At 40.2% G+C, this 23,496-nt stretch overlaps 2 protein-coding genes across 4 annotated transcripts in view; both read left to right on the forward strand.

Moving 5' to 3' along the window:
* Window positions 1-2,542, forward strand: part of LOC311431758 (uncharacterized protein) — a 51,018-nt gene extending 48,476 nt beyond the window's left edge. The window contains exon 5 of the mRNA XM_084509598.1: window positions 1,903-2,542. Coding sequence (XP_084365724.1) covers window positions 1,903-2,034 — 132 coding nt within the window. The 3' untranslated portion in view covers window positions 2,035-2,542. The remainder of the gene's footprint in view (window positions 1-1,902) is intronic.
* Window positions 2,543-6,294: 3,752 nt separating this feature from the next.
* The window catches only part of LOC311432002 (uncharacterized protein), a 33,769-nt gene continuing 16,567 nt past the window's right edge, over window positions 6,295-23,496 (forward strand). Inside the window, exons 1-3 of one of the 3 annotated variants that reach the window (XR_014689766.1) lie at window positions 6,295-6,454; window positions 20,983-21,358; window positions 22,685-22,844. Coding sequence is in view for 1 of the 3 variants with exons in the window: in XM_084510024.1 (XP_084366150.1) it covers window positions 6,449-6,454; window positions 20,983-21,358; window positions 22,685-22,716 (414 nt within the window). In the remaining 2 variants the exon portion in view is untranslated. The remainder of the gene's footprint in view (window positions 6,455-20,982; window positions 21,359-22,684; window positions 22,845-23,496) is intronic. The other 2 variants (XM_084510024.1, XR_014689767.1) reach the window with 2 other exon arrangements.

Here is a 23,496-nt window from a genome sequence, read left to right on the forward strand (position 1 = left end):
ATATTGCTTTGCCTTAGGTTAGAGAAACCCCCCAAATGTGCTCCAGTTAAATCTGACAACATTTTATGAATAATATGGTTCAATATATGTGTTCGCTCTATCCTTGGACACACATAAAACATGGCTGAAGAAAACCCCCAGTAACCTGACCTAACCTCAAAAACAGCCATGCTTCAAGCACGGTGTGTGGATTCTTGAGGTCCCTTCCAGCCTGAGTAATACTTTGATACTACTATTCTTCTCAAAGATAGTATGGAGGTGAAAGGGAGGATGCTGAAAAGAGGATGATTTTCATCTTGGAGCATTGCTTACATGCTACGTGTTTTAATATCTGACATTCCGATAGTAACTGTTAATAGCTAATGCTGGACCTGCCTTTTAATTAAAATCAATATCAGGTAGAAATTAATGATGAAAACTAACTCTTCTGGCTGACATCTATAAAAATGCTCATATAGTTGTAAGAATTTCAGCTCTCTGACAAAGAATTTGGTAAAGGATAGGAAACAGAGGCTAGGAATAAATGATCATTTATCATAGTAGAAGGACATGACCAGCACAGGTCTACAAGGAGATGTGCTATGGCCCATTCTGCTCAACATACATGTATTTATCAAAAATCTTGGAAAGAAGAGCAAACAAAGTTAAGATAAAGGAAATAAAGTCTAACTCTAAAGAACTGCAAGACAGAAAAAATTCAGTGTGGATAATAATAATCATGTGTAAAAAAGTTGTTCCTGAACTTTCTGTATGAAATTATGTGCTGATAGAACTTTATCAACCAAGAACCTGATCTTGGGATAAGATCTCGGCATAAGAGATAGCATCTTTGTGAAAAATGGTTCAGTGTTCAAAACACTTGGAAAACATGAATCTAATATTAGGAACTTTAGGAAAGGGATAATGGACAAAGCAGAATACATGAGTATGTGTCTATATAAATACCAAACCTAGGTGTACAGTTCTGTCCCTGTGTCTCAAAAGGGATATAATAAAAGTGGAAAAGGCTCAGAGACAGGCAACAAGGGTGATAAAGGTATAAAACACCTACTCTGCAAGGAACAATTAAGTAGATTAGGAGACCTCAGGGACTATTAGGGGATATATGATAGAGGTCTATAAAATTATGAGTGGCCAAAAGTAGGTACATAAATAATTATTATTGCCTGTCTGTCCCAAGTAAAGGATTAGTGGGCATTAAATGAAGCTAACAAATGATGAGTTCAAAGTGTTCAGGAAGAGGTGGCTCTTTATAGGTTGTGTAACTGAGCTGTGGGGTGCCGCACCACAGTTTGCTGTGGGTGTCTTATGTGGATTCAAGACCTGAGTAAAAAAACATTACAGAAGGAAGGGATGCCATCCAAAGGGAATTGGACAAGCTTGAGAAGTGGGTCTATGTGAACCTAATGAGGTTCAACAAGTCCAAGTGCAAGGTACTGCACCTGGGCTGGGGCAATCCCAGACATAAGTAGAGACTGGGAGAAGAACTCATTGAGAGCAGCCCTTCAGAGAAGGACTTGGGGGTTCTGGTGGACAAAAGGCTTGACGTGAGCCAGCAGTGAGTTCATGCAGCCCAGAAGGCCAACTGTGTCCTGGGCTACATCACCAGAGGGGTGGCAGCAGGGGAGGGAGGTGATTGTCCCCCTCTGCTCTGCCCTTGTGAGGCCCCACTTGCATTGCTGCATCCAGGTCTGGGGCCCCCAGCACGAGAAAACACAGACCATTCTACACAAGTTATTTTGAAATCTTCTCTTTGTAACTACTACATGCATTTTATTTATTTATTTATTTATTAAGGATAGGTCATGGTAGGTATCAAATAGCTAACACAGCACAGCTTCTTTGTGTTTACTGTGTTGTTTTTTTTTTGTTTTGTTTTTTTTTTTTTTTGAGCTTTTACAGACAGTGCACATTGCTCTTTGGATAGAAAGCTCTTCTTTCGGTATGGATTCCTCAGCTAAAAACATCTTCAAGTCTTGTGGCCAATTGTGTCTACCAACAAAAATAGATCATCAGCTGATGAGTGTTCAGTAAGGCTACTCTGAACCCAACCTAGAGACAGCAAACATCAGACATGGGAATGGAAGATGTGTGAATGAAGGTACCTGACGTGCATATTTTCTCTCACTGTAGAGTAGATTGACATTGAATTTTTGGGCTGCTCCATGGAAGATATTTCTTCTGCCTAACGAGATCCCAGGACACTCTAACTGGAGGCTTTAAAGAATAGGTAAGAAAACCTTGTGAGCTTCTTCATCCCTGCTCTGAGATAAGCAGTAGGCTACAAGAGTCTTCGAGGTCTCTTCCAAGCCTATTTTGTGCAATTCAAGGATTTTCCAGATCAACTCCTTCAATGTATGTTTTACAATGGAGTTTGATGAAAAACTGCTTCTATGTCTGCTCAACACTGAATATATAGTCGTGGATTCTTTCTTTCCAGTCATCTCAGTTTTATGGGCTTTCAATTAAAATGTTGTAAAACATTTATTACTTTTTGCTGCAAAGCACTGAGGACATTTACATTATAAAAGACACAAATCCATGCTGAGTTTGTGGTGCTCACTGTTGTATTGCTTCCAGTCTTGCCTGCAGTTCTGTATATTTGCCAGCTGTTTGCAACAAAGTCCTTGGATTTCATTGAATGTTCCCATATGGATGGCTTTTCGAGCTGAACCCTCTGAATTTGAGCTGTTTATTAACGAAGCACTCTAGAAACTAGAGATAATCTATACTCCTAAATACAATGAGGTGATGAAAATATGGTTGCAAAGGATTTTAAACAAAAGCATGGGGTTCAGTCTGGTGCTTGTTTTGTCACAACATATCCTTAAGTCTATGTGGATGTGAGTCTTAATTCCCAATGGGACAGTTCATGTTTCCCTGCCTCAGGGGAGTTTCATGACAATTGGTGAGCCAGAACCTCTGGTCAAAAGAGAGCAAAAGAGAGATCAGATGAAGACTGTGGGTAACTGTGCCAGCCAATCAATGCATGAGTAAAGAGGGCTAATGAAAAAAAAAAAAAAAAAAGGACACCACAATATATGTTGTGGAGTGGCTGTATTCCCAGACTCTCTTTACCGCTTGCTTATGACCTTTTCCAAATCAGTTGGGTCTAGATCCTCAGAAATATTAAGACAGCGAATTGATAGGAACTCTGGCAAATTAGATTTTAGATCCCAGTTCTGAAACCTGGACACCTAAACACCTTCTGGTCTGACCATTCACCAGAGATAAATAACAACAAAAATCCTTTCCCCTACAAAGACAAATCTATAACTTGCTGGGATCCCACTCCACTCTTATCTGACATACAGTCACCATGTGCGTCAACCAAGAGGCCTCTGTAAAGCTCCATTTGCACATAACAATGTTCTGTGAAGCTGCAGCTACACACGCTGGTTCCCTTGAAAGTGCTTTTCTTACTTCTAGCTGTCATTTTCCTGCCAAACCCACACCCTGAACTATCCCATCTAATTTTACTTACTGGCCATCTTTCCCCTTTTTATTGGCAATATTTTTCTTGTTAATTGTGCATGCTTGGTTTTAAAGAATGGTGTCTGCTTTTCCTTAAGTGGCTCTGCAAGGAATATTTCTGCATCCTGGGTAGTTTCTCTGACATGTTTATGCCTTGCTGGTTACTGTAAAAAATGCAAGACGTATTATGTACTGCTGAAAACCGAGCTGGCACCTTGCAGTTTTAACATTGTGCCTTATTGTATAGTTAAAATAAATGTACCTGATATCAGCTTTATTACTCCTATTAGACGGTCTAATGGCTTGGAGCGCAGGAGTTCTTCCAGCAGGATGTTAAAGGGAAAGCAACAACTGCTCAGCTCAGACCCTGTATCCAGGGGGCCATCAGGGACTCCACAGAGGAGCACACAATGCTCAGCTGGGGGTGAGTTAGGGCTCTGAAGTCTCTAGGTAATATGTTTAATGTGTGATACAGTGTCGGAAAGAGGTTACCACAGAAAAGAAAGTCCACAGACTGTGTTTGTAGTTTCTGTCCGTATCTACTTTTCATTAAAAATATTACATCTTAGATCCTGTAAAGGCTTCCTTCTGAATGATACTATAGCAGTCACACAAGACAGGTTTGTTCAAAACTGCTGAGACTCCATTCAAGAAATATGCCTGAGCACTCTGAAGCATGCCACTATCACTCCTGACTGACAGCTCTATAAAGGAATGCATATGGTATTCCAGAGCTTGGTTCAGTTTGGGGACTCATGAGTTTCTGCCACTCACTTACCTGACAGTGTCTGGATGGGGTTATCTACAGGTGAACAAGTCACCCTGGGCTCCTCCCTTCACAGACTCAATGCTGTTTAGGGTGCAGTTCACCTTCATGTATGCCTACATTTGGTTGGATGAACCACATCAAAGTACCTGTTGGCTGTACTGACTAGACCTCCATTGACCACCCAGAGACCACTTAGTACCTGAGATACAGACACTTGTATCAGAGACACCAAATATTAGGCCAGGTGAGTCCTATAAAACACATGGGATTTGAGTTTACAAGCCTCTGCTAAGGTCTATAAAGCTTCATTTTGGTTGTCCTTGGCTATCTTTGACTTTAAAGTGAAGTCAATATACTAGAGGCACCTCTGTTTGGTCAAGGGAATCATGCTCTGTGCATCTCTTTGATGGAAAATAAGTGGTGTGAACAGCTGTTGTCATCAACACAGGAATATGCTGTGGCAAAGACAGAAAGAGTGATGGGTTAACTGCTTAGCCCAATATAATCTCTACAGGTTGCAATCAGAGCAGGATGATGTAGATGTACATCAAAATGTATCCTGACCAGAAACAGTGGCTTACCACTTCTTAACAGAGAAGCTGAAGTTCAGTGAAAAATCCTCACAGCCATGTGATGGCATAAAGCACACTGGACTTCAATTAACCATTTCTCTTCTATATATTCTTCTCTCTATATATATATATATATATATTTCTTCTCCCATTGGGCCCAGAGGTGAGAGAAAAACTCCTATTGGCAGTATGAAAAGCGCCATAAATATTCATCCGTATGTGCACATCTGTTGGGGTTGTTCAGCCTGGAGAAGAGAAGGCTACAGGGAGACCTTCTAATGGCCTTCCAGTACTTAAAGGAGGCCTACAGGAAAGTTGAGGTAGGATTTTTTAGAAGGATATGTAGTGACAATACAAAGGATAAATTGTTTTATACTAAAAGAGGTTAGGTTTAGATTAGATATAAGGAAGAAACTGTTTACTATGAGAGTGATGAGGCACTGGACCAGGTTTCCCAGAGAACCTGTGGATGCCCCATCCCTGGAGGTGCTCAAGGCCAGGCTGGATGGGGCTTTGAGCAACTTGGTCTGGTGGGAGGTGTCCCTTCCTGTCCAGGGCAGGGCATTGGAACTAGGTGATCTTAAAGTCCCTTCCAACCCAAACCATTCTGTGGTCTGCAGTCCAAGGTGGAATACTTCCTATGGTTGAAGGAAAGAGGGAGCTGGGAGCTGCCATGATGTTATTCCAGGTTTGACCAATAAGCAGTAATTTATACTTCTAAATGAGATATCTAGAGGTGCCCACCAAAAACAAACAAACAAACAACAAAAAAAACCTGCAGTGAAAAGAAAAGAGTAGATGGAGTTGGAGATTATACAGAAAAGCAGAAAAGATTTGAGTGAGAACTGGCACAAGTTGTCCATACAGGCATACAGGCTGTGGAGTCAGTCCTTGGAGATCTTCAAATTTGCCTGCATGTGGTCCTGGGCATCCCGCTCTGGGTGCCCCTGCTTGAGCAGGGTTGGACCAGATGGCCTCCAGAGGGCCCTGCCAGCCTCAACCAGTCTGCAATTCTGTGAATAGCTTTGACCAGACAAAGCAATGTTTCTGAGCCTAAGTTCTGTCGAGCATTTTTATAAAGAACTAACTATGTTAATTCCGCCACCTTATTCAGATTTTAATCAGATGCTGTGCTCAAATGAGCTGTTTCAAGCACTGGAACTCAGTGGCCCAGGAGAGCTCAGCTCAGAGGTTGGGTTTGATCTGCAGTGAAATTGTTGTTTTCACTCAATTTCCCAGCTGAGTTGCCTCTGGCACAAAGGGTCAAGTGATTTGAGTGAATTGTCCTTGGCTCATTCAGGATCAAAGCACAGGTTTTGCCTGGTTCCACTTCTTTCCTCCACCCACACTGTTAAAGGATCACTGAACCTTTGGTATCCAGTCCCTGATAAGCACAATAGGCAGTGATAAGCGAAAGCAGAGGAAAAAAATAAAAAATAAAACACACAGAGTTATTTCCTTTGAGCAGATACCAGCAGGTAAATTGGTAGAGAAGAAGGAGTTTCAGTCTACTCACACCAAAGAAGCAGAGTAGTGTAATGCAAGATTTCTGCCTGGAGAGGCTATTGGAGGATAGGACGTGTGTCTGGTGCCAGGGGAAGGAAGAGAAAGAAAAGATGTGCCTGTTGGTGCTATGCAGGTAAGGAACTCTGAAATCTCTTCTTTGTTCAACATTATATCAACCTGTGTTTAGGAAGGTTAATAAGCAGAGGAGTGGGCGTCTCATCCTGCCTTAACTTGTCTTATTTTGTAATTCCAGGCAAGATGTTGTTTTTCTGTCATTCCCAGAAAAGCCAAGAGCCAAACCTGCACCTCTGAAGTTGTCATTGTTAGTGAGGCTCTAAAGGACTTACAGGAGAGTATTCATTGCAAGTAGCACCCTTATGTATATTTTTGGATTAGTGTAGCACAAGCATTGGAAGAATTTCATGTTGTTTTTGAATGTTGATGTGGTCACATTATGCTCAGAGAAGAGCCAAGAGTGGAACACTGAGGGAACGGAGAGAAATCTTCAGTAAGAGGATTCAATGTTTCATACCTTCTAAGTACAGCTAGTGCTTATGGTTGAACTTAAACTCTAGCACAGACTGCCAGTTTCCAGGAAAAAAAAAAAAGAAAAAAAAGTAGGTGCAGAAATGACTGGTCTAATTTCTGCCATATTCTGCTTTGTAAAATTATTTTTGTGGTTAAGTGACTGAGGATAAATGGACCTGATTTGCAACATACAGCTTAGAGGGGCCTTAATAGATCTGAATCAGACAACTATTTGTTTTCAGAGTGATACATCCTTTCTAAACATACCAAATAACCCACTTGCTCTTTGTATTTTTGGGAAAATAGCCACAGAAATATCTATAGATATTTCAAACATTATTTTTCCTGACTATTTAGAAAATTTGTATAAGAAAATTTTAACAGGGAAGAGCTCCTCAAACTGTTCTATTGGCCAGGTTCAGCATCTGCTCTGAGCATTGGAAGACTGATTGAAGACCTGCTTCAAAGCAGGTGAACAAACCTGAAGATACCAGAGCTCAGTAAGAACTCTAGCTCATTAAGCTCCAGCTTCAAGAGGAGGGCTTCCAGACCTCACCTTCCAGAGAGGGCTGATCCAATAAGTTTTTTTTACAAACACTAGTGGAGCTGGCCCCAAAGTCAGGACAAAGGAAGTAGACATCCAAGTCCTTTGTATTATGGGGACTTGGGTGGATCCACGAATATTCAGCAGCAAGAAAAAAAATAATCTGGGGAAATTCAGTTATTCCTGGGTAAGTAGCATCTTCACAAGGACTTAAATTATCTAATAAATGCTTGAAATAGGTGGATGTGGGTTAATATTTTCTCAAGTTCCAAAGATTTTAAGAAGGCATGCTGTTACTTGCCTTTACCAAAAGAGAGTTGTGATGCCAAGCACACTACACTTGCAATGCATAGAAGGATTTTTTTTGGTCAGAATGTTGAGTGGCCAATCTGAACTGTCAGAGCCTGTGTACATTTGGTCAAGAAATTATATAGGAATACAATATTTAATGACATATCTGATATTTCCTGTATGTACTGACTCCCTTGGCAAAAAGAGCCCTCTTGCAGTGGTGGTATAAGTTTCTCTGATCCCTGACTAAACATTAAGATAGAAAGGCCTATGACAATGCAAAGAAAAGGGTCATTAAAATAGTTTTGACTCAAAAAGTTCAGGGTGAGTTTGCAGTAAAAGTTTGCGAGTGGGAAATGATGCATTTCTCATTAAGTCCAAACCAGTTCTCCTGTCCCTGTTGATGATGTGCCCTTGTTTCAAACCAATTAAACGGGAGCTAATCTCTCTGTTGGTTTGAGACATGCTGTCTTTGTTACGTATAGTTTCTTTGTGCCAAAAGTCCTAATGGATTTTTTGTAACCTACATCCATACTGGAGAATAATCATCTCTGTACAAACAGAAGATCTGGTTCCTGAACCAGACAACTTTGAACTTGATTCAGGGCCAAATGAGGGAAAACTGAAAGGCTCCCATTGACTTCACTGAGTATTAGATCAGGCTGTCACTGTCTACATTCAGTCAAGGACATACAGCAGCTAATTTAAGGCCTATATTGTGAATGGGCTGGAAAGCACAATGACAATGCAGTACACATTCTTTTTAGCACCTGTCTTTGGTGAAGGGTGGCTGAAAAGCTTTGTGGAAGAAGAGTTTTAGGAACAAATTCAGAACAATGACCATTCAACCTTGCTTGACTCTAATAGAGATCTCAGAAACACTTTTTCTGGGAAGTGGATAAAGTATCACAGGATTAATTAAAAAAAAATAAAAATAAAAAAATACAGGTTGAGATGAACCAGATTGACACATAAATGGCATGTAACTTCAAATACTTCTGCACTTGGACTTATCTTCTGAGTGATGCCTACGTTGTTCAAAATACTCTGGGAGATTCCTGATTGGAAAACCACACAGCCCTGCAAGCAAAGCAGCTAAGAAATAAGCATAATTTCAAAGGTAAAGTGGGTTTAAAGGGTTCACTCTACAAGCATCCTTGTAAATGTGCTGTGCTGTAAATATCCAGCTCCTTTAACCAACTCTTCAGTTCCTGGGAGTCAGGCCTGAACACTGAACTCATGGTGATACACCACCACCATGTGGTCGTTGCCAGGAAAAATGAGATATTATGGAACAGTTGGGAGGAATTTAGGCTGATGTTTCAAAACCTGGGAGACATTTAGTTACTGTGGTAACAGAAGATCCTAAAGCACTTGGCCACTATTATTTAATGTGTTGCCAGCAGTTTCCAACACTGCTATAATGTGAACATTTACTGGGCATGTCTGTGAACAGTGAGACAGAAAATCCAAGCTTTTCCAACCTCTGGTCCCCAGGCCTGAAGTAGAGCCAGGCACAGAAGGAGGTACTCATGCACGATCAGGTGATGTAGTCCTTCAGCATTTTAACCTCTCTGGACATTCTTGTCATAGGTTCTGGAATGGCTGGGACAGGAGATTGAGTAAAGAGATTGTCTGCATTGCTGGGAACAGCTTGGGGTATTCTTTTTCAAGGCAGCAATAGCATTCTTTGAAAATACTTCCTTAATATGTGCTTTAGAGGGAAATACTGCATGGTGATATTGTTTTGTTATTGTTTTCCTGTAGAGTTTCTATTTCATTTTGAGGTCCAGAGATATCTGGGAAAGGTCAGGGAGTTTTCCACTTTTATTAGGGTTGGGTGGGAAGCAGCACCTTGAAATATCCCTTTCTGTAGGGGGAAAGGGATCTCCCCTATGCAGAAGGCTGAGTGCTCTTTTCACGTAGTGGGAGGGATCGCGTTCCTTATTCTGACTTTGACAGATACTATTATCATCCTTACTCAGGTCTGTAGGACTTTCCAGAGGGGACCAAGAAACAGTCTTTATAGACATTTTCTGCAACACATTTTTCTGTTGCTTTTCTTTTGTGGTTAGTAACTGCAGGGGGACAAGGACCCAGCCTACTCTGGTCTTTGAGGAGTTGTTCAGGTTATACATTAATCGTCTATGCAAAGATAAGGCTCTGGGCTCCTTGCTTTATTATTATTATTATTATTATTATTATTATTATTATTATTATTATTATTATTATTATTATTATTATTTTCCTTGTCTTCACAATCCCAAACTCTTTTTTACTGGGGGTTTTAATGAACCCCCAAATGTAAGTCTTTGTCAAATATATTAGTAAGGCACTTCTATGTGATGGATCCAGACGCATCTTCAAAGCAGAGTAAGGCAGCTGTTCCTCTTTTTCAGACTCTGTAGTGTAAAAGAGCCTTTAAGCAGAGACCCTGAAGGAAAAGCATCCTGACCTTCTATTGTAGAGCCATGCAGGGATTTTTGCTTCCAAAATACTAACCACTTGCACAGGTACATAATAGAAAGGAGGAGATATGTAACCATGCTCCAGGAATATATCCAACCACACCAATAAATAACTCTGTTTGAACTATTTATCTGGTCTTCTAATAGCTCACTGCTTCACATGTATTTTCCTCCCATCTTTATGGGCCTAACTCTGGAAGGTGCAGATTGGTTTTCGCATGCCTGAGGGTGTGGAACCATAATGAAGCTTTTCTCTGCTCTAACAGCTTAACCTCTCTTTCTCTCTGCAGCAGTGGTGCTCTTTAATAAAAGTGCTGGGATGTGGATAGAAGGCTTTCTCAAGGGCAACGTCTCTCCCTTATTCCTGCTTCCAGTCACCTCTGTCATATTTTCCCGAGTGACCCCCTTAGGAGGCTGCAATGCCCAGACACCAGGAACTTCACTGAGGCTTCTGTCTCTGACTCCCTGAATTGTAATTTGTAGTGCCTGCAGATACTGGATATCCATTTGGGATGTAAATTGCATGGGAAAGGAATTAAAGCACCTCTTTTGTGTATGGTCCCTCCATGGCCTTTAATTGAGTCAGAGGTTAAGCATAAATCCCAGGGAAGCATACCAAGACTCAGACTGTCCATTATTAATCTATTTTCTGATATACTTTCCAGCACCTATATTGAATTTTGGGAAGATATAGATCTGAAGAACCCACTGTGCAGTAATTGGCTTTCACAATAGTTGTGTCATTTAGGAGAAGGATATTTGGGTCAGACTTACTGAGCAGGGACTGTCTCCTCAATCACAGGCACTCTGGAAAAATAAAATGAGAAGGAAGAAAGGAGTACTGGGCAAGAAATCAGGTATGAAGTCCTGGTGTGCTAGTCTAGTAAAAATACTAGTGTTGGAGTAGAGATTTTTGCCTCTGGCACCTTTTGTGGTACTACAGGAATCATATATACAATTCATTTCCCCGGGTTTTAAAAAGGATGTTAAGTGAGAAGAGATAGTAGAGAACTATATATGTTATCTATTCAAAGGCTGAAGAGTGATACTTTTATTGACAGGCTTGGAGAGCTCTATTTGCTTATCCTTTATCCAAAAGGATATCGCGAGCCCTGGTAGTGCATCCTTCTAAACGTGTTAGTCAGGGGAACACATTAACTGATGTGGAGGCAAGAGGAAGGGAGTGATGCTGCCCTTCGTGGAGCTTTCTGTCCATGGCTCATTACGTGTACTGCATAGTACTGCTGCAAGAAATGTGATCGGAGTGTGTGATCACCTCTGAGGGGAGAAAAGCAGCAGGTTTCAAAATCTTTTTAGTAGATGGCATACAAAGAATTCATGGTTGAATGCAAAAACAGGATGAATTCAAATGATAATGAGGTAAGTATTTTGATGACGAAGGAGAATTTCCTCTGAAATGAACTGACAAGAACAATGTATCTGCCAGCTCTTGATACCCTCACATCCAAACTGGTGGTCTTAGAGAGGGTGGTTGCACACTGGAACAGGCTCCCCAGGGAAGTGGTCACTGCACCGAGCCTGTCTGAATTTAAGAAGAGATTGGACTGTGAACTTAGGCACATGGTCTGAACTTTTGGGTAGACCTGTGCGGTGTCAAGAGTTGGACTTGATGATCCTTAAGGGTCCCTTCCAACTCAGGATATTCTATGATTCTATGATTCTATGATTCTATGTCTTTCTAAGGGGCAGACAAAAAGTGAAGAGAAGTCACTAAGCAAAATTTAAAGACAACTGAGAAGAAAATAACGGTATTTGGAAGACAGATGAGGAGAATTGACATCTCATAGCTTTTAATTAATACTTGTGTTATTACTTGAATCTTTAACACAGAGCATTTTGAGCAACACCACACTTCTATTGTATTGGTAACTGCTAAAATAAGAACGACCTCTATCTGCTTTATACGTTTCTTGGGATTTTCAGGAAAAGAGTGAAAGATCTGTTCAAGCTACTAGAAAGACCTTCCTTCAATATCACTTCAGTCACAGGTCACACTCTCTCGTGTTCAGCAGTGCTAAGGCAGAGAATGATTGGAGATCTTGAGGATCTGCAGAGCTGTAGATCTTTCTCAGTCAAACTTCTGTCTATGTGTCCTTTCCACTGCTTCCATGAACAGTTCCTATTTTCCTCCACCCAGCTTCTAGCCATGAATCATCAAATCATTAGGCTTGGAAAAGCCCTCCAAGATCATCTGGTCCAACGATCACCCTACTACCAATATCACCCACTAAACTATGAACCTAAGTGAATAATAGAGAATCCATGATCTTGAGGTCCATCCTGCTTCCCTGCTGGACTGATGGATCCAGCCTTCAAACATGGGTCCAGCTCATCCTTAGCCCACAAAATGCTGTAACAATACTTCACCATTTAACTGTATGTAGGGGGAAGGGAGAGGTTGGTGAGAAAAGGAAGAACTTCATTTTCAAACCCACAGCTTAAAAACATTTGATGCCCCTGGGTCTTGTGCTATGAAAAACAGTGGATAGTCTCTCTGAACTCTCCCTTCTATGATTCTGTTTACCTTTGTCTATTTACTTGTTTCTTGTATGGAAACTATTCGATGCTGTTGCTCATCCCTGTCACGCTTCTTCGAGTGCTTTCTAGTTCCACAGTCTGTTTTTAAGCTGTGATTGCCAGAGACACAGACAGCTCTAGACACATTATAGGATTTGAACATAATGTCATGATGTTTTGTTTAATCTACTCTTTCTTCAGTGATTCAATTTGCCTCTTCCAGAGTCACTGCATGAACATTCACTACACAGTCATTGCGAGATCATTTCACTGCGTGTTGAAATCTGATTTAGAGGCCATCGCTGTATTTAGATACAGTTGTGTTTGTTTTTATTTGTGTTTATTGAGTTGGATTTATCAAAGCTATCTGTTATGTTACCATCCAGACACTCAGAATCTTGTGATTCTTCTGCTGTTCTTCCAGGACTCATTAACTGAAACACAAGGCAAGTGAACAAAATGCATCCTTTTGCAGTTAACTTCTGTTCAGCCAGAGCATAGAAGCCGCATGGAAACTTGCAGCTACTTGTATTGTTCCAAGTGCTTCTATTTTATAAAAGCTCTAAATATATAAATATATTTTTATATATATGTGTGTGTGTATATATATATATATAAAGCCCTGATATTTAGACAACTGTTGGAGAAAATAGCACCAGCTTAGGGTAAAAGGGAAAAGGAAAAGCCTAAATTTAGGCAGATAATTTTATTTCTCTCTATTTCCCTTTTTCACCCAAGTAGTATGACCTGATGAGTGAGTAGCTGAAGTGCCTCTTCGAGGCTGACAGCCCTGATTTGACTCCAGGGACTGAATGGTTGAGTGATCACAGGGATCTTTGAACTGCTCACTGCACTTCACTAAATTCTGAACCTTTAAGAAATATACTCTGTAGTCCATCAAATTAATCCACACAAGAAGTGTGCACAATTTCTGACCCACGCGGTGCTTATTTTGGTCTCACCACAGATAGGGCTCTGTTTCCACCATGGCATGAGCAGAATTTTCTGGCAGCATAGGATGTAGCCTAGATGAGGCAAGCAGTCATTGTTTCTGGCATGACATAGTTGATGGGGTGACCATGTTGCCATGCTCATAAAACGTAGTATGATGTCAATGACTTGCCTTCACACGATACTTCATCCTTTACAAAGCCCAGATGATAAATGGAAATATAAATTAGCCAGGGAGAGAGATATCCAATCAGTCAAGTCAGAAAAATAAAATAACGCTTGAAAATACGACTATGCTACTTGAACTGAGCTTGTTAGCACTGGTGGTGACCGTTTTGGGGGTTAACGTTCATAACATTTTGGTAAGAAGGATCCTTGCCATTAGAGGGCACCAAATCACTTTACAATCTGCCTTCGTGCCTAGGAGTCTGAGGTTTGTACCCAGCCTACTTCGAACCTGAGCCCTGAACTTTCCAGCCAAAACCCAGACGATTTTGTAGTCGTACTTGTTCTGTCTCGGTGTCCCTCACTAGATTGCTACCGTTTTGGCCCCAAATCCCACCAGTGTAGCTGACAAGTTTTTATAACTGTCAGGTTTCAGAATGGAAGACAAGCAGCCGTCTGCCTGCCAAAGCGAGCACAGGGAAAGTCATATTTGCATACATTTCTCCCCCTGTCAGGCATATAGCCTTTGGGGATGGAAGCTACACTGTGCAAACAGCAATAAACTTGTGAGGTTTGAAGGGTATGACAAGGAATGTCACTGATTAAAAGATAAATGGGCTGAAAAATATGGGAGTGGATGGAGTACAGCTGTTAGGACAATGACTTACTGCTGTTATCCTTCTGAGTTAGTACTCACATTTTCAGATATTTCTGTGTTTTCCTTTGGCTACTTTACTCTTGGGTGTGCTTTCTGTTTCTATTGTTTTGCTCTCATTACACTTTTTAGTATCCTTCTAAATATAATCCAGTTTCAGCTGGAGTGGGGCTGACAAGGGGCTACCAAAATAAGGGGTAAGCTGCACAAAGAAGTGTCCCCTGAAAACGTTTTTGTCTGGGCCATGTCTGAGGATCTTGAGCTAAGACTCAGACAAAACCTCGTGTTAGGGTTAAAGTTACGTTAAGAGTTAGGAGAGAGGCAAAGCTCAGAGAAGCAGTTGGTGTTAGGCTGCAGAGAGTGTTGCTGGAGGATGCTAGGTTTGTTAGGCATCTTCTGACAAGTAATGCATAGGTTTCTGTTAACATTTCATAGGGAGGAGAAAAAAAAAAAAAAAGAAAAAGAAAAGAAAAAAAAAAAAAACAGAGAGAAAGAGAGAAAGAAAACAAGTATGCTTCGGTCTTTAGGGAAAGTGGAGCAAGGCCAAACAATTAGTTAGACTGCAGGGAACCTGAAGTAACTTTGTTAAAATTAAATGAGTTGCTGTGGCTGTGATTTACTCTATTTCACAGCCTTTTAATTTTGTTGAGTTCGGCAGGGTTATCCCAGATCTATACCAGGGTAAAAGGTCTTTTGACTCTACACTGAGAGCAAAATCTGTTGCAGCTAAGTGTGAGGAAAGCAGTGTGTTTTATTATGGAACTGAGTTGTACAACCTCTAAATTATGTCACCTGGTGTGTATGGTCTATGGAAATTGTTAAATATTTGAATAAAGAGATATTTTTCAAATATTTCTGACTGACTGAAGATCAAAGTGCAATGTTGACATTAGCCTTCTTTAGAGGGGGAACTCATCACAGTCATTGGGAGCTATTTCCCTTGCTTCCCTTCTTATGGGTTTGTCATGTAAGACTGAACCAACTTCTTTAAAAATGGAAAGGAAAAAAGAGAACCAGCTGCAAGAGCATCTCTGAGAAACTCTGAAGAACTGAGGTTAATCCCAGCTGGATTTGTAGTACTAAAAAATAGCTTTTGGGGTAACACCAACCTTCCTCTTACAGCTGCAGCTAAAAAGGTTTAGAGGAGGAGAGAGAAAAGTATGGGATAAGATGGTGGTGGGACTAAATCAGGTGGATCCAAGCATAAGGAATGAAGGAAATCCGCTGTTCAGTTTTTAAGAAAAAGATTTTAAATTACAAACTTTAGCCTTGATTATAGCAAAGAGAAATCTCTAGAAAGTATCCTTCCTTTTGTTTCAACAAAAGTGAGAACTTAAGTTGGTATTTATGTCACTTTCTTTTAGGTGTCTAGAATGCATAACGTGTGTGGGTAAGGTGTCTAAGTTCCCCTGAAAGTCAATGGAGATCTGGTCAATAAAGTCAATTGCATTTAGGATGTGATTCACTGAACCAGATATGAGAGTGTGTTTTAGTATGAAAGCGCACCCTAAATTACACTGAGTAACTTGCCACCAACTAAAAACTGCTTAGGCAATGCACATGGATATGGTTGCAATGTAAACACATGCAGTTTGATGAAGCTGCTTTTAGCATCTCTGAATCTTCTTGTTTGGAAGAAATGCCAAACCATCAATAGCTGAAAATGCTTTCAGTATTTCTTATACGTAGGTTTTACAATGCAGATTCAATAATAGTGTCAAAAACATTGCTGAGAAAGATCATTCCTAAGGTTATTGTGGCTGTCAGTGAGATGTTTTAAAAATGTTGTCTAAGTTTGCTTGGACAGCATTCAAATCAAGGTAGACTCTTGAAAGTGGGTCTGGTAATCTCTGAGATCTGAGTAGTAATTGTAGCAGTAGTGTTCTTAGTAACTGAATTAAAATTAAAAAATAAAAATTAAATGAATAAGGAAACAGAAGCCTCTTGAACAAAGAGTTTGAATTGCTAGGTCTTTGATTTGACTCTGACTTTTTTGTTCTCTTCCCTACCCTCTTTCAGATCCTTGTGTTCAAAAAAAAGGCAGACAACGTTTTCAAAGGTAGACAAAGTTCTACAATTGATCACTTGCCCAACTAGTCAGGCAGGCTAAGTTCTCTGTTTTGCTGTGTTTTTAACTTTCTGACTTCCATATTCCTCTCTACCCCTGCAGATACTTGTAATGGACATCATAGTTTCAGACAGGACAATACCTATCAGTTGGTATCTCCAGGCATTCTTTCTGAAGTTAATAAGATGAACTCTTTTTCCCAGTATCTCGGGTTTATTTATTCCTATGAGGAAGATTACTGCAGTTTTTATGATCATATGGATTCCACTTTGAGAAAAAAAATGTGCTGAATATAAATAAGCAGATCTGGATCTGTGGGATGTCCCATCTCATATCTTGTAAATCCTAGGGAAGTGGTACCTTGTACAGATGCAGATAACATTTTCTGCGACCAATAGACATCAATACATTTACTCACTTCAGGTTTTGAAGTCTCAGAACATGGCATCTGGAGTTTATTTCTACACAAATGAATTTGGTGATAAGATAGAACAAGCATTAAGAAAGTGGAAGCCAGTTGAAAGAGCTATTCTAAAAATGGAGGCTCAAAACTAGCTTCTACAATTTTAAAGAACATGATGGGCCATATTGGAATCTATTTGCTAGAAATGCTGAGTACCTGCAGGTACTCTGGAAATTAATTTCTTGAGATTTGTAACCAGAATTGGGAACTATGTAAAAAAAAAAAATTCTATTGAAAATATTTTTTCTCACCAATTCACCACATTAAAGCCTATATATTACTTTCTGCTTCAGGTGGTGTTCTGTGGCTTCACAGATTAATGTGTTTGAGCTGGGATGATATGGTAGAAAGTCAAGTCCCTATAAACTAGGGAGGTCTGATCCACGCCTAATTAAAAGGAAAACCATAAATAACACTCTGTGGATCGCCATTTTAAGGCATATTTCCCGAGATCTTGAAGCATACTACAGAGCCTCCAGAGTTACTTTCATCATGGAAAATTGCCTCTTCTTCTGACCCCCACAATACCCGTTCTTTCCTGACTCAGACTACCTATACGTATATTCCTATACCTTCTTGGCTATTCTTTTGCTCCTCTGGAGAACATGAAAGGAGCTGAAACATTCAAGGTCATCCTGCTTATAGAGTCAATACAAGCCTGGAAGGGGATTGGTTTCTTGTTATCCAGTAACTCTAAAATGACTTTGAACTCAAGATAAGGAAAGGTAAAACACGACTAAATATTTCTTCACCACATCCTGCACAGACAACATAACTTCATAGGTGATAAGGAAATGACAACAAACAAACAACACAGCCCTCACTTCTGGTCTCCAGTTATTAAAACACAAAAAGCTTCCCAGTTTTTCTCACTGTTTATCCTGCTTTTTGTGGTTTTCCTGAAAGAGAGTAAGGAGAAGTTTAAAATGGCGTTAGAACTGATTCCTTAGGGAAATGTACTGCTGCACTGTGCTTAAGTACATTCATTCAGATCATCTCCAACAGGCCATTAGTTTGTTTTGAGGTTAAAGGTTTGTGCATTGGAAGTGGCCAGTCCCTCCAGGGCATCCTGCAGGCTGGCTGCCTGGGAAAGGCGCTCTGTTCTCCCAGCTTGCCCAGTGCCTGCATCTGCATGCATATTCATGACTGGCTATTCTTTTAGGTAAAAGAGAAAATTTCCTTAGAAAATTGCAGCAGTAGAACAGGGCTGTGCTTTCAAGTATTTTGCCTTTCCCAAAAGAAAATAGCTGATGCCATGAAAAGTTTTGTGCAACCGTAAATGTGTTCAACTGCGCTATAATGTTTCATGGAGGGGGAATTTTCTTTCCCAGCCCAGCTGCTGAATAGTTTGTGCCTACAGGCTCCACGAGGAATTAAGAAATAGGACTAGGCATCATACCAATTTTATTTTTTTTTCACCCAGTTTGCAGTAATCTGGGATATGGAAATTCCTCTGTGTGACAGAACATTCCTCCATTCCTCCAGTCTGAAGTCATGTGTGCATGCCCACATACACACAAATGCACTCTCCTGTAATGCAGCTCTCATTCAAGACATTTTATATGAAGTATTTTAGAGGAGTACCTCCCCATGCAACTTCATGCAGCAATCTGACTGGTTGTTTTTAAAGGGCTGTCAGTTTGGGACTGGTGTTGACTATAACATAGTAACACTTCATAAGTGGATGTGCACCTGCTTAAGTATACACCGTCTGCTTATAGATATTATGTTTTCAACAACAAAATGCATCACTTGGTAGAAAGAAATCTGATAATATGATGACCTATTTTCCCTTAATAACCAAGACATCCTAAGAGATGAGGGGACCATTTCAGAACTTAAATTTGCCCTCAAAATTTCAGGTTCTCTAGTCTGGTGTTCAGCCAGTGACAGTGTAAAGAAAAGCCTCATTGTGTTAGATGCAAGAGTAAAACTTATGTAATAGGTAATTAATTAAGCATTTATATGCAAACCAGAAAATATAATTTTCCTGAACACAGATGAACTGTATTCTTTGGCCTAGAGGTCAGAACCAGGTAAGTTTACAAGACACTCTTCAACAACGTTTCCTATGAATACATGGTTACTTTTAATTTCCGTCTGTAAAAATGATATTCTTCTTCAGTACCAAGACTAATCCCCTGTTGTATCTGTACCTCTGCTTTTTGTTGCAGTTATACGTGGTGCCTCTGAATTATGCATTGTGTCTGGTTGCAGAGGGACAGACAGATTGATGAAAGCCATTTTTAGTGTTATTCTTTAGCTTCCATGAGTTCTCATTCATGGTTGACAAGGCTGGGTGAATCAAAATGTTTATTTTTACCCTCTATGTATCTTTCCTCATTCTCTAGTACTTTGTCATATTTATCTCGCTGTCCCTGTGCTGTGTTGAAGAGCCTGGGAACTGCATCTGCTTCCTCACTTTCTGCCATAACCTAATGCACACTTACTTTTTGTGGAAAGGGCCACAAATGCTTCTTTCTTTTCACCCTGTTTTGTGGAGAACACTGCTCTGCACAGATACTGATTTTGAAATTGCAGGTGATGTGGGTGGTGTCTTATCTGCCTTTCTGTGCTTTGCCCCAGGAGCTGACCTCTCCATGCACTGCAAGAACACAACTCACAACTTCTCAATGTCTCCAAGCAAGCTGCTGCTCATTCCTTCACTAGTGGCTTGTAGGGTCTGAGAAAGCTGCTTTGCAGGCTTTTGCTTTAGACCATCATATTTATCTATTTATTTATTTATTTATTTATTTATTTATTTTAAAGCATCGTTAGAATGACCTTGGAGCTGAAAGCCACATTCCAGGGAAGTCTCCTGATGCTGAGGAACTTGTCTCTAATAAGAGGAAGGAATTTGTCATTGCCTAACTAGAGTCTCCTTTGCAAGCTGAGACTTTCTTCTCTAGGATGGCATGTTCTAACCCTTTCACATTCTCCTACTGATTTTCACGCCTAAGAACAAGACAGAAGCAACTGTCTCCTTGCCCTCAAGAGTTCTATCAACAGTACAAAAGAGACTGTGTTATGGGAAAGCTTTACAATGACATGAGACCTCACAAACTGTGTCTTGATCCAGGCTCTCTGCATGAAATTGAGTTATATTTATCCACAGTCTCTAGGACTCCTCATGACAGTCATATTAAAGTACTATGCATTGAGAAAATAGGTCTGTGGAAAGAAAGAGGGCTAAGAAGTATGTTCTTTATCTGATTTATAACATCTTGAGCTCACACATTTATAACAGCATCAGCTGTTGCTATAACTTGACAAGTGTTATGGACTCAGAGCAAACACATTGAAATATATCATGATACAAATGGGTCCCTTGCTAAACCTACACACTGCTACTCACTGTCATTGAGACTTTGCTCTTGACCTGAGCTCCATGTGTCATTACAGCAGCAAAATGCCAGTGGCACTGCTGCCTACAGCTCCTACACTGACTTTCTTCCCTTTACACAGAGCCTTTGCAGGAAAGATTCCAGTTCACTTATCTGCCCAGTGTTACACAAATGCAAAATTAGGTGGGAATGAAAGGCTCAGCCAGCATGACCATGACAATGCCCAGGTTGTACCCAGGAGTGCAGCAACAGCTGGCTCCAGGCTGATGGAGCCTGGGAGCTTCAGCTTTCTTCCTCTGCTTGCATAAAGGTTTGTTTTGAAACAGCACTTATATGAGGTGAATATGAACTCAGCTTGTGCTGAGGAACAAGCTTAGGTAACATCATTTCCATACCTTTGGTGCCTGTTCTGGTACTTCTTTAACTGTTAACACAAAAGCTTTCCTGTAAGCAATGTTTGTCTGTGAATACTCAGTGTTGCAGAGTAAGTCCAGGGTGAATCTGAAGGAAAATCTGAACATTTTCCCAAACAAACTGAAATGTCAGATTTGGATTTTAAATAAATAAATAAATGTTTTCAAGTAAAGTGTAGAAATTTATTTGTCTCATGGCTGAAAAAACAAAATCACTTTCTTGCTTTTACAAGATGGTAAGGGAGCTGGCTGCACCAGGTCCTCATCGGATGTCTGGAATAGAAGATTCTGAAAGATGGGATCAAACTTACAAGGAAAAGAAAACCATCCTGAAGACTTCCACAGGTGGATTTTTGTTGGACAACACTTCTATAAACATTGGAGCTAGAATTGAACAATCTCTTATCCTTCAGTTGTTAGGAATTGGCCCCAAGAACAGGCTGTACTCTACAGCTAGTGAGATTAGTGAGAGCTTCAGTCAGGTCCTTGCAAGCCTCCCTTTGTGCCTAATGTTACTGCAAAAAGAGCACAGATATCTGTGCAGGTGGTCCTCAGAGGACAAGGATTATCCATGGGCCAGAAGAGGTTACAATTCAGCAATTCAGCTTGGTGAGTACAAGCATACAGTGTTAGAGTTCCATAGGGTAAAAGCCATGTAACAGTCAAATATTTTCATTCTTCCATTTTTCCATAGACTATTGTCACTTTTTAGTCTCTTAGGAGTAAGGAGGGGTGTCTTTTTTTTTTTTTTTTTGAATAGTTCACAAGCTTTGGGCTTTTTGTTGTTGTTGTTGTTTTGTGTGTGTGTTTGTTTGTTTGTTTGTTGTTGTATAAGACTTCTATTAACAACCAAATAATTTTTTAATGACACTTTTCGTTTAGGAAGTGCATTGTGCTATGGGATTTGTATATGCTATCACTCCAATGGCACCTTGGCCGATGAATAAGAAAGGGAGCTGGATATGAAGCTATCAAATATTCTGAAGACTTCTGCATGAAAAGTGCCTGATCCAATCTGCATGAATCAGTGCCTGATTCAGTGTAATCAGCAGAAAAACTGTTACAGAACTCTGTTGGACACAGTCCATAATTCATTTGTCTTGATCTCTGCATTTTTCCTCTTTCTCATTTCCATTTTGTCCCAGAGAAAGAAGTGCTGAAAAGCCACAAGAAAAATTATTATTCTGTTCTTTTAAGTACTTGTGGGACAGAAATTTTCAGTAATTTAATGATTCCTTCCTTGCAGTCCCAAACCACTCCCACAGACTTACCCTTTTACAGCTTTCTCAGGCCAAAGATTTTGAGTTGGTTGGATAAACCATAGTTATGCATCAAATTTTGTGTGTCCACAGGTCTAAATAATAATCCCAAGGCATTTTGATGAGCAATTCTCATACAGTCTTGTGCTAGTGTGGTGTGGCTACATACACTGTACAATTAACTGCTGTCATAGGAACAAAGCATATGAAGATACTCAAGAACACGCTACCTATTTTTCAGCATTATGATAATTTCGGTGTCTTCATCATTTATTTTAGCATCTGAGGAATATTCAAAGCAATTTTATGTCCATGTTAACCAAATGTTGCTGTCTTTGAACTCTTTTGTCATTGCAGTCTTGTGTGTTGCTCCTGAAAACTCTGCTAGTGTTATGAGACAGCACTGGCATGAAAAATTCTCATCCTCATCTGAACATAGTAATTTTGAGGATAATTGACTTCCAGATCCATTCTCCCACTACCTGGTGGTTTTTGCTGTTGATGATTTTGTGTTGTTGTTTTGTTATTTTGTTTATTTATTTGTTTTTAATGAAGAGGCTTTTAATTAACTGGCAGGTGTGTAGAACTATATTATCAAGGTTTGTGGACCAATAGAAGTAGATTTGCATAATGAAACTAGTACTAAGTGTCTAATGTCCCTTTTTTCACATTTCAGGTTTATCCTATGCTGAACTTGCTCTACTCTAGTCTTGTGGAGCCCTTTGTGGTACAATACATGAGGTATGCTCCTGGAGCACACTTTCCACTTCAGTTTCATCTGGAACGAATCTGGCTCATACTCTCCAAAACAGATCCATAATGGGAAAGAAAGCACAGTAAATGGGGATAACAGGAGATTTGCTTCAAAAGTATACTCTTGATCCATATTAAAACCCTGGTGTAGACATCCTGAGTGAGCCACTGTAAGGATTTGGAACGGATGAAGGAGCTGTCAGGCTGTAGACAGCTAATGCCCAGGATGGGGCACTGGCTGAAACAGCTTGCATTGCTGGAGGGAAAAGACACAAGTTCTGTGCCTGGTGATGCAGTCTGAGAAGCCACAAGTCATCTCACGTATTCACAGCCATGAAGTCCCAAGTGAAACAAAACCATTATTCTATTTTCTTCCCCAGTGAAAATGTGGTCCATGTTAATTCTTCTTTCTGAAGAGTCCTGCTAGCAAGCTGTGGAAAATACATAGTTACAAAAAGAAATTCTGCTGGGAGGTGTATGTCTCTTATTTTTAACTAGGTTGGCAGATACCTTACAGTTTGGTGGTCTAATGCATGGCTGGACAATGTGATTTAATGAGAATCCAGTGTTTCACAGAGGGAGACCATTCTGAAGGAGTAACTGACACACACAGCAGCTGCACTCTGCTTTTCAGTCATTTTTTCCACCATTTTAATGAATGTTTTATGTTATCTTTTCTTGCTATCCGATTGTCCCAGCTCCTGTTACTGAACACAAGGGCCGCCTTTCACAACC

Source organism: Aythya ferina, assembly GCF_964211825.1.
Source record: "Aythya ferina genome assembly, chromosome: 2".
NCBI lineage: Eukaryota > Metazoa > Chordata > Aves > Anseriformes > Anatidae > Aythya > Aythya ferina.